This window comes from Bombina bombina, chromosome 3 (assembly GCF_027579735.1).
Source record: "Bombina bombina isolate aBomBom1 chromosome 3, aBomBom1.pri, whole genome shotgun sequence".
NCBI classification, from domain to species: domain Eukaryota; kingdom Metazoa; phylum Chordata; class Amphibia; order Anura; family Bombinatoridae; genus Bombina; species Bombina bombina.
The window spans coordinates 365558436-365576034 of record NC_069501.1 but is presented as its reverse complement, the minus strand read 5'-3'; the positions used below and the strand labels follow the sequence as shown (position 1 = coordinate 365576034).

The following is a 17599-nucleotide window of genomic DNA, read 5'->3' as shown; positions in this document are numbered from 1 at the left end:
TGCTTGCACATTTCTATCCTAATTTTTTAATATATAGCATGTTGGTGCTTGCACATTTCTATCCTAATTTCTTAATATATAGCATGTTGGTTCTTGCACATTTCTATCCTAATTTTTTAAATCCCAAATAGTATTTCTTTGGATCACTCTTGGATCCAAAATGTGATGAACAAAGGAATGTGGGAATTCTATGTGGTAATATAACCTAACAAAATGCAAACTGCATTATTTGGAACATAAATACACAGTAAAGAAAAATATATTAGAAATAAAGTAATTAAGTCTGGACAAACAATGTACATATATGACATCTGCTCCTGGTAAACGTGGTATGATAAATGAGTTTGGTATCACATAATCAAAATGTTATTTCAAATAGTGAGGAATAGTTTGCTATATGAGAGGGTATTCTCTGCTTGATTTAAGAAAGTAGATAATAGGGAAATCACATTGGTAACATAATCCTATATAGCACATTAAAGTTATATGCTTTAAATTAATAACCTGCATAGTGTTTGTTATGCTATTTGATTCTCTGTGAGGGTCTGGATTGATCTTTAAATATATTACTCCCGCGGTTACGGCCGCTAGCGCATGGAGTTAATTGGTATCAAGACAGCATTATGTATAAAGTTGCGTCCCTACAGGGATTCCCCATATAAACCACCACAAGAGATCAACCCCACAATCAGATAAACACTGTTTGGTAGTCAGATTGTCAGCTCTAAGGATCTTAGAATTCTTATAGTAATTTATAACGGATAGATCATATGCTATAATCAAAGTCACAAGTGATGGAAAGCAGTGCAGTAGACTTTCAAAGTTATACATTTCCCAATATTACCTATAACATTTCTAATATTCACCATAAAATTACTCTCTTTAAACTGAATTAAACATAAATAAAGGTAACATGTTGTCTTATACTGTTAGTATATGGTTTGAGATTGTTATCCCAGCATCTCTTCAGGTAAGACACCTCAGAGTCTATGTCCATGTGGTTTGCAGGGGGTGTGTGGTTGGGGGCTGTTATCATACCAGCTATGGTCTCGCATATATTTACTGATAGGAAGCTTGACAAGGTAGTTATTTTACTTTTTGGCTGGTATCTCCTGCCTCTCGGGTCAATAATGCTGACATCAATATTTTCTCTTTCCGCCATTTTCTGATCTTGGTGCCTCCGTAGCTAGCGTGCCCGGCTATGTAGTCCGGAAGTCAGTCTCTCCACGCAATGGCATCTCAGCCGCAACTGGCAACTCCCGACTTGTCATAGTGCTTAGGAAGTCTGCCCCATGTGTGTCTGAGGCCGAGTAGGGTTGTTCTCTGCCGAATGGTTCTTTTGATGTAGGTATGCTATTGGCAGCATCGGAACTGTGGTGTTGTTTTGTCTCTGACTGTTCCTACAAATGCTTTACAGCCTCTCTCTCCATTGTTGCGATTCAATAGATAATCATATGGTGCCCTTTCTATCAGCTTATGCATAAGGAATGCAAGTTTTGCAGGAAAGTCCTCAAGATGCATAAGGCTGCTTTCTTCTGTTTTGTCTGCCATATTTAAGGGTTGTTTCTTCTCTCTTCCAAAGAATATTATTGCAATAGAGTGATGTTGAGTAAGGGGTCAGCTTATTGTCCAGTTAACAATTTAAATCAAAGAGATTTAGTAAGTCAGATAGTTCTGAAAGCACTGATGACCCGGCTCTTCCCGCAGGGGGGGGGGGGAGGTGAATGCCTAATTGTAGTAGTCCTCCGCCTTAGGCCTTTATGCTCCGTTCTGAGCCCTCAGTGTCACAAAAACAGCCAAAAGAAGATATATAGGGCCACAATTACCAGCACTGTGGAGCTTTTGTATTTTGTAGTCTTATTTTCACTGTTAAAAGGTAGTAATCGGTGGATTACTTAGAATTCTACTGGAGCTAACAGAAAATGCGTCCTATCCAGAATGATGTACGGACATGCCCCCCCCCCATATTATTTTTTTATCACTTCACTACCACAATATATTGTATAAGTACTTAATATATTGTTTTTATGTATAGTTTAGTTTTGTTATCTGCTTATGATAAATAATTAGTATAAAATGTATTATAGATATATCAGGTCCGCAAGACATCGCTGAATACAGAGAGCAATATGCTCTCCGCATTTAACATTGCACCAGCAGCTCATAAGAGCTGCTGGTGCAACGCCGCCCCCTGCTGACTCGCAGCAAATGGGCCACCAGCAGGAGGTGTCAATCAACCCGATCATACTCGATCTGGTTGAATTGTTGCGATTCCTGTCCGCCTGCTCAGAGCAGGTGGACAGGGTTATGGAGCAGCGGTCTTTGTGACCGCTGCTTCATAACTGCTGTTTCTGGCGAGTCTGAAGACTCGCCAGAAACACGGGCCGTCAAGCTCCTTTCGGAGCTTGATAGATAGGCCCCATAGAGTTCACTGAGCGCAAAGTTTTACACCTGAAGAGCTCCCATGTTTCCCTACAAAAGCATACAGGTAATTTCCCCCAATTAGCCTCTCCAGAACCTTATTTGTAGGAGTTAAATACCTACTGCTCAGGAGACTTCATTAAAAATAAACAAAATAAAGTAGTTTCATGATTCTCTAAATCTAAAATTACTTTGTTTTGTGGAGATATATTTTTGCATTTGTTATCATGCCAGTATCACCTATAGAAAGTTTGATTCTTTGTATTTTATATCAGATATCGGCTTCTATAAGACAAAGTTTAGTTGGTGGATGTCATTTTGATTCCTATTGGACCATATCTTTCCTCCACCATAATCACAATGATAGCAGCGGCTCTATTTTTAGTTCAAACTAGCTATTAAATTGAGCCATTCTTCTACTGTGAATATTTTTCATTAAGATATGTAAGTTGTAGTTTTTTTGTGTAATGATACATGACTGGTTATGGCTGTTGGTTGATTTACTTTATTCCGAAAAAATTGCTACTTGTAAGATACTTGTAACCAAATGTAAGATTCGTGCATTGTGTTCTTGACTTCCAGTTATGAAAGAAGCAGCCATGGAGTCATTGAGCTGAGGCACTGACAGATCTCAGTAGATTACAACTATTTCAGTGCTTTTAACTTGTGAGTGAGTCTTTTTATTTGTCTCATACTTCTGTGAAGTTGATTACTATGCACTGTGGAGCACCATCTTGGCTTTTTATTTTTCTCTTTGATCTGATTCCCTACATAGTCATACCAATAGCTGCCTATAGTAGACTGTAAGCAACAATGAAGTTTTAACTCTTACCTGGTTTACAGATATTATCATGTAGTTTACAAACATATTTCATTTTGGTTTGTATATTTCTGTTATCAGAAAGGTGGTGCTGTCCATATAAATCACATATTGGTTCTTAAACAAGAGAAGAATCCATGTCTTTTAGGAAGCATGAAGAAACAGCAGTTCATCGCTGGAGTCCATATTAAGGTAGGTACCTACATTTTGGCAAATTTTATTTGAGGTGGGTGTCATTTTGGGTGGGTAATATCTTATAAATAGCGATCATTTGGGACAGCAGTGGGTCCTATGGATCTTATGGATGAGGTGGATATCAGAAATGGTGTCTTGTAATGGACCCATGTTTAATGTAGGGTGGGTGCTTAAGGCAGCAACCAAGATTATTGAGGTACTCAAGGGATTTTTGTTTGAATTATGGGTATTGTCTGAAGTATAGGTGAGTCTTTTAAGTGGGCACTTAAGGTGTTTTAGTTGTAGTGATGAGTCATGTGTTATGGGGTTAATTGCTTCCTGCCCGCTCCTCTTGTTCTCCTGTTATATCTGATTCAAGGAACAAGATCCTATCAAGTTTTTGGACTGTCTCCTGTTGCTCATTATTTTCAATGTTGCTATCTCTGACTACAAAAAGAGACAAAACCATAGCTAAATGATTGGATTATCTCCTGTCTACTCCTCTTTGTGCTACTGCTATTTAGCAAAGTTATGGGATGGTTTCCTGGTGACAGTCAAAATTCTTCAACTGCTACAATGACTGTCAAAGAACCAGACCTAGGTCATCAAGTAACTAATATATGAAATAACTTATTTTGACAAAAAGGTTCTGAATAATCTCCTGGTACATCTCCATTGTTGTTACTCATTCAGACAACTTCAGGTACAAATCTTCTTTGCTTTATATTGCATCTCCGTTTGCTTAATAGTTCATCTGCTAACTTCTTGCCTAAATATTTGTAACAATTGCCGTCCTGACAGGAGTTTATTGCAAAGGTGCACAGGTTCTGATTAAACTACTGTGGTGGTGTTTATTCCTGTAATAAATAATTGTTGTGTTGCATAAAGATCTCTGCTGTATATACAGATCACCCTGGTACATATATCATTTAGGTGTTACTGCTTATTTTTTTATATTATTTTATTTCAAGCTATTACTCATATACATTTTGTGTAGGGTCATTAGCAGAACCTATTAGGAGCCATAGATTTTATCATCTGAAGAAGTACAATAAGCTTGCAAAAGCTAGCACACTAGGGTGAGATTGATACATATCTAAGTATTAAAACATGTCTTTTATTTTATTACAGAACACTTTCTTTTGACTATGATGTTGCCTTTGTATTTTATGATAAAAAAGTGGTTATGTTCTGATGCTTTTTAACTTTAATTATATTTCTTTTTCTAGGGCAGTTTAATGTTAAAATAAAAATATTGAACACACCTTCTTATATACCACCTCTATCCGTGTTACTAATGTTTGAGTTTTTAAGGAAGGTTTCTATGATGATGATCAGTTCAAAACCAAAGTGCATATAAAGTTTTTTCATGCTCCATCTATGTGTGTGTATGCGCGCCAGTGAGTGCAACTTTAGTGCTCCCAGTAGTGCCCTGGCATTTATATATTTGTAATTCCCCTGCCAACTGATTGTTAACAGTCTTATACATTGTGAGCTGTCCCTGAGCTCTGTTCTTACAAATTCCGATTATTCTGCTTCAGATGACCTAGCTCTAAGAAGATACAGGTCCTACCTTTCCTCTGGGTGTGTGTTTACTCTTACTGGTCCTGGCTTGTTTCTTCACTTTAGTTCTGTTGCCTTGTACTTTCTACCTGTTACACTTTCTACTGTTATCCTACTGGGTCTGACCCTGGCTTGGGATCTCTCTCTTTGGTACTTTAAATAATATCTCCAGGTGCTTCATTCTCAACTAGGGTCCTGTAACACTATCAGGGCATTCTGGGAACAGGCGCAAGGTAAGGTGTGGTAATACTTGTAATTGGTCTCCAGAAAATATAACAAGATAACAACTTTACAGGTCCTAATTTGGATACAAATCACAGCCAGGTCACAAATGAACCTCACCGTTTGTAATTCTATAATTTGTGTTTCTAGTAGTGCATTAAAATACTAATTTCCTTTTAAAACATATAAGCCTTGAATTCAAGTAAAGAGCAATTGCTAGCACAAGGTAAATTATCATTATCGTGATCCTGTGCTATGTATGATGAATTAAAATAAAGTATTTCACTCGTATTTATACATATTATAGTGACAGTCTATTCAAAAATAAACTTTATAAAACTGCATGCCTTAGCTGAATCATTAAACATCTTTTCAATTTACTTTTATCAACAATTTTGTTTGTTCTCTTGGTATTCTGAGTTAAAAACTAAACCTGGATATACTTCTATGCTAATTTCTTAGCCATTGAAGGCTGCCTCTTATCTGAATGTATTTTGACAGTTTTTCACAACTAGAGGGCAATAGTTCATGTTTGCCATATAGAGAAAATTGTGCTCACGCTCGTGGAGTTACCTAGGAGTCAGCACTGATTGGCTAAAATGCAAGTCTGTCAAAATAACTGAAATAAGGGGGCAGTCTGCAGAGGCTTAGATATAGGGTAATCACAGAGGTAAAAAGTATATTAATATAACTGTGTTAGTTGTGCAAAACTGGGGAATGGGTACTAAAGGGATTATCTATATTTTTAAACAATACTAATTCTGGTGTAGACTGTCCCTTTAAATGTAAAATCAAGGGTTATTATTAAAATACATGTTTTAACAGTGATCTATGATCAGGTGATGGTCAGGTATTTGTGTGTAATTTCCATGTGTGTATCTTATATTGTGTGTGTGTGTGTGTATATATATATATACATACATAGTTATGTTTCAATACAAAATCATAGTGTAAAAGCATGTGCAAGTGAAGAACTCCATTATTTGACCTTTTGCTTAGCACTTGAGCGATAGTCGACAAGTTTTTCAGCGCATCCCCAGAGAAGTCTAATTATGTGAAGGATTTAGTGCACCTGCACTATACGACATCCATATGTTAGCATGCATTAGACTTATGCTCAAGCCCTAATGTATTACTTTCAACTTGTAATATGAGCACAAAAATAAAAGATCATTTGATTTAAGTTGAGCAATGTTCTTGCACTATAATGCTAATATTTTTGAGCTCCACTTGTAATCTAGCCCATAGTAGGCCATATTACGAGCAGAGCGGTAGTTTACTTTCAAGTGTTAAAAAAACGCAAAGTCTCGGTAACAAATAGATTTTGAGAAATCTTGAAAGCCAAATCACATTCCTCCATAGACTTCAGTGGAACCTGAAAAAGTTGAAAAAAAACCTAACACCCACAAATCGCACAAACACGATTGCGGTTAATTAAAAGCGCAACTAAACAACATAATATTGCATATTTTATAATCCAATGTTCTGCACATAGCAGAATATGTTCTATTTATTCTTAAAGGGACAGTATACACCAATTTCCACATAACTGCATGTAATAGACACTACTATAACGAATAATATGCACAGATAATACTGATATAAAAATCTAGTATAATACCATTTAAAAACTTACTTAGAAGCTACCAGTTTATCTCTGTTGAAAAGGTTAGCTAGAACACCCACTGCAAGTGGGTGTATAGCAAAAAAACAGACACTCCCCCCTTCCTCTGCATATGAAAAGACTCAGAAGCAAACTGGAGTAGGTATAAAACTTTGGGGCTTAGTTAGGAGTCTGAAAATCAGTACAATGTTATTAAAAAAAAAGCAAAACTATCCTTTTTAAAAACAAAACAAAACAAAAACCTCTATAGGCTGTATAAATGGATCATCTACAAAACATTTATGCAAAGAAAAATCTAGTTTATAATGTCCCTTTAAAGAGATATTTAGATATCATTTGATGGATTTTTACACAATATATATATATATACATGAATATATATAATTATAGATATATACAGATATATATATAGAAATATATATTTAAAAATACATGGAACATATTCTGTTATGTGCAGAACAAAGGAAGGTATAATATGTACAGCAAATACACAGTGTAACACTTTAAATATTAAATATAAATTTAATGTGTGATGTTTCGGGGCATTCACCCCTTCCCTCAGACAACCATAAAGTGAACAAAACAGTGCATAAATAATCAAACAGGCGCCTCCTACTTCCTCCAAAACCAATCACAGAGGTATCACAGTTGGGATATGTAACACATATCAAATACTGCATAAATCAAAATTTCTTATTTATAATACATCCCTCGTGTAAATAATGTGCCTAATCAGTAACAAAATATTCCTAAGCAATGGAGATCTGCATCTGTTAATACATATCCACATATTGCTAACACATCACAGTCATTGTTACCCTGTAATAATATATATATATATCTTGTGAAATAAAAATTGTCATATTCGTATTACCCTTAAGTATGTTCATAGGTAAACAACATCGATACTCTGATCACCACCATTACCAAACAATTGTAGCGTGGTGGAATCTAACTGAAACTGAGGGATGGGGGGCGTTTCTAGCTGCGTCATAGAATGAGTCCTGAGGCATAGCCAAGCATCCGACGTTAATAACGTTAATAACGATCGCATACAAGGACACAATCCCCATATCTCTGTTAGGAGTGTATTTAATAACCACTTTTCTCATATCGGTGTGAGAGACAAATTACACTAATGTGTGCAATCACATACCTTAATCATAGCACATAACCCTATTGTGCCCCACAGCACCACTAGCAGATACTGGCAGTGTAGTGAAGTCTAGTTGAGATATAGGGGCATGTCCAGCCGCGTCATAATATGAGACATCAAGCTTAGCCAATCAGCAAGCGTATGTTACGATCGCATACGTGGTCACGATCCCCATCTCTCAGTTGCTAGTGTATTCAGTATACCACAGATCATCCTGACAACTGAGAGTAACATTGTAAAAAATGTATAAAATAATCCCAAAAACATAAAGTTATGCACCAAACCACACCTGTATACTGATAAACTATTTACATGAATATAACATTCCAATGTATTGTATAATAATGTCATCATACATATTCCCTAATTCCAAGAGAATAAGATAGCTATTCTAGGGATATGGAACAAACCTATCCAATACCTATTGGTTGAGAATTGAATATAGGGCCCCATATCTCAGGAGAATTAGTCATTCAGGTCATATCTGGCACTACATACTAGATAGGAGCCCATCAGGAGAAGGCCATGGGTACATAAACTAATGTAAGTAGTGGGTCTCTCAATTATGCCTTACTACCTCATGTCTTCATGGATTATGGTAGTGAACTTTCCATTTATCAGTGTTTCCCAATACAGGAAACAATGCCAGTCCACACTAGTATTAAGTCCTCCTGGATGCATAGTCCCCAGGGTATAGGTCCATTTCGTCTCCAATTGGAGGAGCTTTCTCTTCCTGTTTCCACCTCTTTCAAGGGGGGGGGGGGTACGTGGTCAATCAACACAAAGTGTAGATCCTTCACCGTGTAATTCTTCTCCAAGAAGTGCCTTGCCACAGGTTGGTCCATCTTCTTTTTAGCCAATGCTGTTCTAATGGCACTCCAATGGTTAGCCATCCTTTTCTTAATATCATCATGCATTTTTCCCACATAATACTTCCCACAAATACAATTGAGTAGATAAACCACATACTTAGTTGAACAAGTTGAGTGGAATTTTATCTTGTATCTGTAAATAGAATGTGGATGATGGAAAGACATACTTTGGATCATTGAGTTACAAGTTGTACAGCTAATGCACTTGAAGCATTCCAGTGTTTGAGTCTGTAACCATAACTCCTTGGTGTATGCATGTTTGGGATCCGTTTTCATCGGTAGATCCTGCAAGTTGCGGCCTCTCTTATAGACCATTCTAGGGGGTTCTGATTTATAGTTTACAATGTTCCCTTATTGATTTTGCCAATAAATCTGTTGCAGGTGTGTAGGTAGTGACAAATGTCATCCATTCTTTTGTACCCTCTTTCAGTTGATTTATGAGTAATTCCATCCTAGTGCATTCATTAGCTGCCTTCTGAGCTCCATTAATGATATCAAAGGTATATCCCCTCTGTGACAATTTGATTGACATTTCTTGTAGTTGTGTTTGTGCTTCCTCTTTTTGGAAACTATTCCTCACCACATCTGAGCCTTAGGTATAGCTCTAATGAGAGATGGTGGATGACAACTACTTGCTAATAGCAGGGATTTTTTGTCCGTGGGTTTGTGGTACATTATCGTCTACAACTGGATCCCATTCTTATAGATCTTTAGATCAAGGAAATCGACTTCTGTTCTACTATGTACCATTTTGAACTTCACAAGTGTAGTATGATCATTCAGGGATTCAAACCAGGCCATGAGACTTTCTTCATCACCTCTCCAGATCAGCAGGACATCGTCAATGTGTTGCTTGTACATGGTAATGTTGGGATTCTCATGGACTCTCATCACGTTGGTCTCATAATCCTCCATGTACAGATTTGTGTATGAGGGGGCCATATTCAACCCCATTGCCATTCCTGTGATCTGTTGGAAGTATCTTGTTTCAAACCTGAAGTAGTTGTAGGTCAGACAAAGTTGTGGAATATTGATTATGTACTCAGTTTCAGGTCCCACATATGGGTATCTTAATCAAACTTTTCGAATCGCCTTCATCCCATCCTGGTGTGGGATGATCATGTACAAGCTTGTGACATCCATAGTCAGGTGGGTGGATCAGCTGTTTGGAATTATATATATATATATATATAGAGAGAGAGAGAGAGAGAGAGAGAGAGAGAGTATATATATATATGTATAGTACAGGGTAACAATGACTGTGATGTGTTAGCAATATTTAGATATGTATTAACAGATGCGGATCTCCATTTCTTAGGAATATTTTGTAACTGATTAGAAGCATTATTTACACAGGGGATGTATTATAAATAAGAAATTTTGATTTATGCACTATTTGATATGTGTTACATATCCTTATGTTTGCAATAAGTTTTTTTAACACTATGACAAGAATGTAATTAAGTCAGTATCAACTGTGTGATTGGTTGTGGTGGAAGTAGGAGGAGCCTGTTTAATTATTTAAGCACTGTTTTGTTCACTTTATGGTTGTCTGAGAAAGGGTAAATGCCAAGAAATGTCACACATTAAAGGCTGTTGTGGTTTAAATCCAGTATATATATACTGTGAGAAATAGAGTAAACCAAGTCTCTATGGGAGGTGCGCAAAGTTCAAAAGGATGTTCAGTATGAGGATGTTCCCAAGGTCTTCCGAAGAAGGGGGCAGCACTCTTGTAAAGTGAGGGTGGGTACCTGTAAATCAAAGAGAAAGAGAGAGGCGCCTCATGGGACAGTATTGAAACAACCAAATCAGGTATACAATGGGACAGCCCGTAATGGGGTATACTCACAAGGAGAGCGGCATATAAGGATGCCTAGTAGAGCGGGACGGGACTACAAGTCGCCCGACAGACGTGCACAGCAGTGCGTGGAGACGTCAGGTCACGGGGTCCGTTCAGCCAATCAGCGGCCAAGGAGAACCAGCATCGAACGTCACAGCTGTTCAAGGAGTGACCTATGCAAGGCTGTAGACGTATGGATGTGACACTATCAGATGACTCAGCGGTAGTGCACGGAGGAGAACTGTATGTGTGTGATCAGGTGAAGACTGAGGAGGATGAAGTTCCTATAAATACGTCTACAGCCTTGCATAGGTCACTCCTTGAACAGCTGTGACGTTCGATGCTGGTTCTCCTTGGCCGCTGATTGGCTGAACGGACCCTGTGACCTGACGTCTCCACGCACTGCTGTGCATGTCTGTCGGGCGACTTGTAGTCCCGTCCCGCTCTACTAGGCATCCTTATATGCCGCTCTCCTTGTGAGTATACCCCATTACGGGCTGTCCCATTGTATACCTGATTTGGTTGTTTCGATACTGTCCCATGAGGCGCCTCTCTCTTTCTCTTTGATATATATACTGTGTATATATATATATATATATATATATATATATATATATACATACATACATACATACATATGTATTTATATGTGTATATGTCTTTAAATACATAAATACACATAAAAATACATAAATACATATGTACACACACACATATAAACATATAATTGTCTACAATTGTCTGCAGAGCCAAATTAATGTTTTATACTATTTAGTATCACATTCTTTAGATCAATTACACCAACAATTATAGATCATCTATGCAATGTTCTTTATTTTATGTTTTTTTATTGACAGCTTACCTTCCATATTGTGTCATAATTCCCGGTGGAAAATAGGCAGTATAACATCCACCAGAGTATTGTTCCTTACACCAGTCCTTCTCTTCGTAATGAACTGGCTGTTAAACAATAGAACAATTTGAAAAACTAACAATTTGGTGGAATGCTTTGTGACTCAAATGAGCTGAATTCAATATTAGCATAATTTTAGAAAGAAAGCTACCTAAAAGGAGAATTTCCCTTACTTGTCCCTTAGCAAACGCAAAAAACATTCTTTGGGCAGGAGGACAATACATTGCTGTCCTTCACTCAGGGGGAAACATGCAAAGAATGGGAATGTGTTGTGCTTTATATTCTGTGGAGCTAAATTAAAATGTGATTTTGGAATGGAGAATTGAGAGGATAAGAGAAATATAATTGTTTGGTACTTTAAACACAATAGTATGTTTGAGAAAGTGTATTGTAAAGGAACTCTAAAGCACCTTCATGGTTTTAGATATCAGCTAAGTACACACGCACACTGTGTTCTGGAAAATATATGACAATTTAATAGATAACAAACATTTAATAGTTGTAATTATTTGATTAAATAAAGAACATGCAATATTAATAAAACATAAATTAAGTACATTTTTAAATTACTGTCCTCATTTACAGTTTATGAGCAATAAAATTATAAATAGTAATGCACTTTTAAGGTCATATAGAGCAAATATGTCTATCAAATTATATATACTATAACTGTGATTTTTTTTTTGGGGGGGGGGGGGCGGGTTTGCAGCAAGGAAGAAACCAATACTTAAAGGGATAGGAAAGTCACACTTTTAAATTAACTTCAATTTTCAAATGTGCTTTGTTCCCTTAGTATCCCTTATTAAAAAATTAATACGCACATATCATACACTAGTGGCAGCTGCTGCTAATTGGTGCCTGCACACATTTGTCTCTTGTGATTGGCTAAATAGATATTTTTGGTTTCCTGAGTAGTGCAATGCTGTCCCTTCAACAATGGATAACAAGAGAATGAAGAAAATTTGATAATAGAAATAAATTGGAAAGTTGTTTAAAATTGTATGTTCTATCTGAACCATAAAAGAAAATTTTGAGGTTTACTATCCCTTTATAAGCTATGCGCCCTTCATTCTAATAGCTTGGGTGATAGATATGTTGATTGTCTATATAATAATCTAAGCATTTTATTTATATATTTATTATAAGTCAAAATTAAATTTTCAGGAATCAGATACAGCATGCAGGGTTTTTGTTTTTGTTTAAAAATCTAATCAATTTCCTTTATCATAAAGGGCACACTAGTTTATATGTATACTTTCTGATTCATCAGCTAGTTCTGAAAATGTACAAGAGTTCGCAATATATATACATATATGCAGTTTGTGATTTGCTGATGGCTGTCATATGATACAAGGCAGTGACAAAGGAAGTCACTTTGAAATTTGTCAGAAAAAAATGCTTTAATGGTATCACTATTCTATACAAAGGGGCAGAAAGTGAAGCATGCAACGTAAAGGGACAATAAATTCATTTTTGTTGCATCTAAGAAAGCATCTAAAATACAGTATATGTTCCTGTGTGTGTCACTGTCATATATATATAAATAAATTATTTAATTTATATCAAAGAACACTATTTAAACATGTTTTAAATAACCTTTTCATTACGCAAAAATATTTTATCTGTTGATTTTCTTTTTCAAACTAACAGAAAGTTCATGTTTCTATTATTTTTGTTCATAGGATAGAATCCTACAGAATTATAAGCAAACCTCCCTCACTGCCACTCACCATAAGAATAAACACAAATGGCTTTTTTGCTCAGTACTGGAACATCCATTTTAGGGGGGGGGAGATGCAATATATTTTAAAATGCAACAAAGAAAATACAATTACTTATTTGTCCATTAAAATATAACATATGTAGTAAACAATTGACAGATTTTTGTGAAACTTACATGCAATGCTTCTTCAGTGCCCAGCACTTTGGCATAACACTCACATATTTTTCTTTTTCTACATAAAAATGTTTACAAAATATAAAACATGTAAAACTTTTCTACTAAAAGGTTTGTTATTTTATATCATTTTTTTTAACTATAATTTATGAAACAGTCTAAAAAACATTTACCAGGACTATAGATCTTTTTTGTTGTTGTATATATTTCGTGAGGATCTGAATGCAGAAGTAAGCACCGACTCGTGCCTTTCGGATATTTTCGTAGCTGGATTGGTTCCTGTAAAAGATCCCCACACTAAGATCTCTGCAAATCCAGATCTTAGAGTGGGGATCTTTTACAAGAATCAATCCGGCTAAGAAAATACCCAAAGGGCATGAGCTGCTGCTTACTTTCGCATTCGGATCTTTTGTGAGGATCCAAATGCAGAAGTAAGCAGCGGCTTCATGCCCTTCGGATTGATTCCTGTAAAAGATCCCCATGCTAAGATCTCTGCAAATCCAGTTCTTTACAGTGGGGATCTTTTGCAAGAATCAATCTGGCTATGAGCCACTGCTTACATCAGCATTCGGATCCTCACAAAAGATCCGAATGCGCATCCCTAATAATCAGTGCATTGAGGATATTCTGGCACCTGAATATCATCCAATGTTTACGTCTAATTTAAATATCATCTTTAGCCAAAAAAAATAGGCAGTTTATGAAATTGCACGCATTTTTATATACCCTTTGAATCTCTATTAAAAAAAGTGTACACAATTAAACAAACCTCTAAGGGTAGAATGAACAATTTGGACTAGCTAGGTCTCATTACAAGAAAATTTAGAATTTAAGAACAATTGCTTCATTAGATGGATTGTACATTCATAGGTTGTGTATTGTTTTGTTTATACAGTATGTTCTATAGTTATCGTCACCTTCTCAACTTATTATTTATGATGGTAAGCATAAGAACCTCTCCAGAGTCTCCGTGAAGTCTCTTAGATCATATCATGTTTAATGTAATGTTAATACCAAGGAGTAAGGCCTTACTTATCTCTAGGAATCAGGCAGCCATGAACTCCGGTAAAAGCCATTTAAGGCATGTAAAAGTCAAATTAAACTTTCATGATTGATAAAGCATGCAATTAAACAAAAAAATCAAATTGTGCACAAATTGTATGCGCACTTTCTGAGACACCAGCTCATAAGCATGTGCAAGAGTCCACATTATATATGCAAATGAGTCTGTACATACATCATAGTGTTTATATAAACTCACCTTTCTTCTTTGCTAAGCAATGCCAATGAAGTTGCTTTTCTTGCCAGAATAAAGCTGCAGAAAATCATCAAAATATAATTACACTGGTATAACATATGTGCCTAGATTGTTTAGCTATAGAAATATATATCAAAATATTAAAAAAAATAAAAATTAAACACATTTAGGATTAACCGTGTTTATTTGAATTTAATTAGTCAGTGGCTAGATTAAAGTTTAAAAACTATAGATTAAAAAACTATGCATATGAATTAAAAGGTTAGAGAACTCCTGAGAACAAAACTAAGAGGCCTTTTTTTGAGACATGTTTAATGTATGTAGAGTATATGTCCTACTTTTGCATAGATATTGTTCAGTTACCTCTCCTATAGTCATAATCTGCACTCAATTACCGGCTTGATACAGCCTGGTTATGTTTTAAAAGTAAGCTTCTTACTGTTATTCTCCCCACCATCATGTTTATTGTTTTTGTATAGATATGTTTTTGCATTAACATTGTAAAGGTTCTTCTGTTCAAAATGGAATCTCGTTTTTGTTATACTCTAGAACCAGCTCAATTTCTGAACAGTTTTTTATGAAAAAATCTGTTTACGCATATTCTCATCTATCCATGTGACTGCTGAGAAAATTTCTGCTCTAGTTTGTAGGCCTTAATTTCAGTTTGATAACACCTACTTTTTTATTTAAAAATCGGAACATTTCCTGTACGAATTTATTCACCGTTAATCTGCACATTATCTTTATAAAGACAGCATCCAATAAGCAAATGTATAAATCAAGTCCATCAGTGTTCTGGTTATTCAGTAATTACAGCAATATTTCTTACTGTCCATAAAACTTAGCTCAGCTTTGGAGAATAATTCTGACAAGAGTTTTATTTCTGCCAAAATGATTTTTAAAGCATTTCAGACAATCCATAAACTCCAATGCATGTTATCTGCCCCAGCGAATAATTGCATGGGGACTATGGTTTTAAAGAGACATTAAATCCCAAAAAAATATTTCATTATTCAGATAGAGAATTCAATTTAAAAAAAGTTTCCAATTTACTTCTATTATCAAATTTGCTTTGTTCTCATGTTATTCTTTGTTAAATGGATACCTAGGTAGGTAGCGTGCACATGCCTGAAGCACTACATGACAGGAAATAGTTCTGCCATCTAGTGTTCCTGTTAATGTAATACATTGTTGCAAAACTGCTGCCATATAGTGCTGTAAACACGTGCACACTCACGAGCTTACATTCCAGCTTTTCGACAAAGGATAACAAAAAAACGAAGAAAATGTGATAACAGAAGTAAATTGGAAAGTTGTTTAAAATTGTGTGCTCTATCTGAATCATGAAAGAAATTTTTTTGGGTTTTATGTCCCTTTAATGGTGGAAACCTTAGAGTTATACCTTCTGCCAAGTTATGCAAGAGGCATTGACAGATAAATATATGTGGGGCTGTGATCAAAGACAGGATATAATGCCAAAATATTTATCTAGCAACATGACATCAGCCATAGCTTTACTGTGCAACACAGTGAAAAGTACATACTGAATAAGGTAGGAGTGAAACAAAAGGTTGAGTTCAGATATTCAAGGTTCATAATTACAAGGTAGGTTTCCTAAGCCATCATAACAGTAATGTAAAATTAATGGTTATTTTATAATAGGGAAATCCTTAAATAGATTTAATAAATTTATATTATTGGAGCATAGCTTAATATATGATAGATGTGGGGACTCCTAAATACAATCCATGGAAATTCAGCCTTGCATAAGTTTTTCCCCAATGTTCATGCTTTTTATATGTAATGCAAAAGATACTGTTGATCAAGGAAATAAGTGACTAATATTCCTCTTTTGCAAGCAAATTGGTTGCCTCCCTGTTATAAGTACAACTTTTAGTTGGGCCATTATTTACAAATGCAATTCCTATGTAAATTAATGTACACCCTCATGAAGATTATGCTTTATGTATGTGGAGTGTTTTTACCAAAGTTTTAATTTTTTTTCTCTATATTATTTTTGCTAATTTGTTTCCCTTTTTTTTTAGGTTTTCCTTAAAGGGATACTAAATCAAAAATTTTTCTCTAATGATTCAGATAGAGCATGCAATTTTAAGCAACTTTCTAATTTACTCCTATTATCAATTTTTCTTCGTTCTCTTGCTACCTTTATTTAAAAAGCAGGAATGTAAAGCTTAGGAGCCAGCCCATTTTTGGTTAAGAATCTGGGTTACGCTTGCTTATTGGTTGGCTGAATGTAGTCTAAAATAGTTTTTGTATTTTAAAATAGATATTCTGTATATATCTATACCTATATATAATCATCTATGTATATACTTTAGGTATAAATATATTTTTGTTTAAAAACCATCAGATATATATAGAAATATTTCATTATGAATAAATAGAACATATTCCGTTACATAAAGAACATTGGAATATGAAATATTCATATTTTCATGCCTGGTTAGCACTAATGAAAACATGTGATCGGGTTTGCGCGAGAGTGGGTTGTTAGGATTTTTTTAACTTTTTTTTCTCCATTGACTGCTAAGGGGGAATACGTAAACGTGCACTTGATATTCTAATTTGGGATTTTTGCGCTAGTTGGGTTACCACTACAGCAGAAACAGTTTGCTTTCAACTTGTAATACCAGCGCAACCCAACTAGAGCAAAAATCTTAATTCTAGCACAGTTATCGCTATAGCAGAAACGCAAAATACCTGCACTTGTAATCTGGCCCAATAAATATTTTGACGATGGCTAGAGTGAAATTTGGTTGAACTATTGTAATATGTCTATTCCTAAGGAAATTGATTTTCTATTTTCTGATAACTCAGA

The 17599-nt window shown here is 35.5% G+C and overlaps 1 protein-coding gene across 1 annotated transcript in view; it reads right to left on the bottom strand.

Moving 5' to 3' along the window:
• LOC128653289 (amine oxidase [flavin-containing] A) overlaps nt 1–17599 on the bottom strand; it is a 75424-nt gene that overhangs the window by 9038 nt on the left and 48787 nt on the right. Inside the window, exons 10-12 of the mRNA XM_053706493.1 lie at nt 14764–14817; nt 13503–13560; nt 11555–11652 (exon numbers count right to left, since the gene is read on the bottom strand). Coding sequence (XP_053562468.1) covers nt 11555–11652; nt 13503–13560; nt 14764–14817 — 210 coding nt within the window. The remainder of the gene's footprint in view (nt 1–11554; nt 11653–13502; nt 13561–14763; nt 14818–17599) is intronic.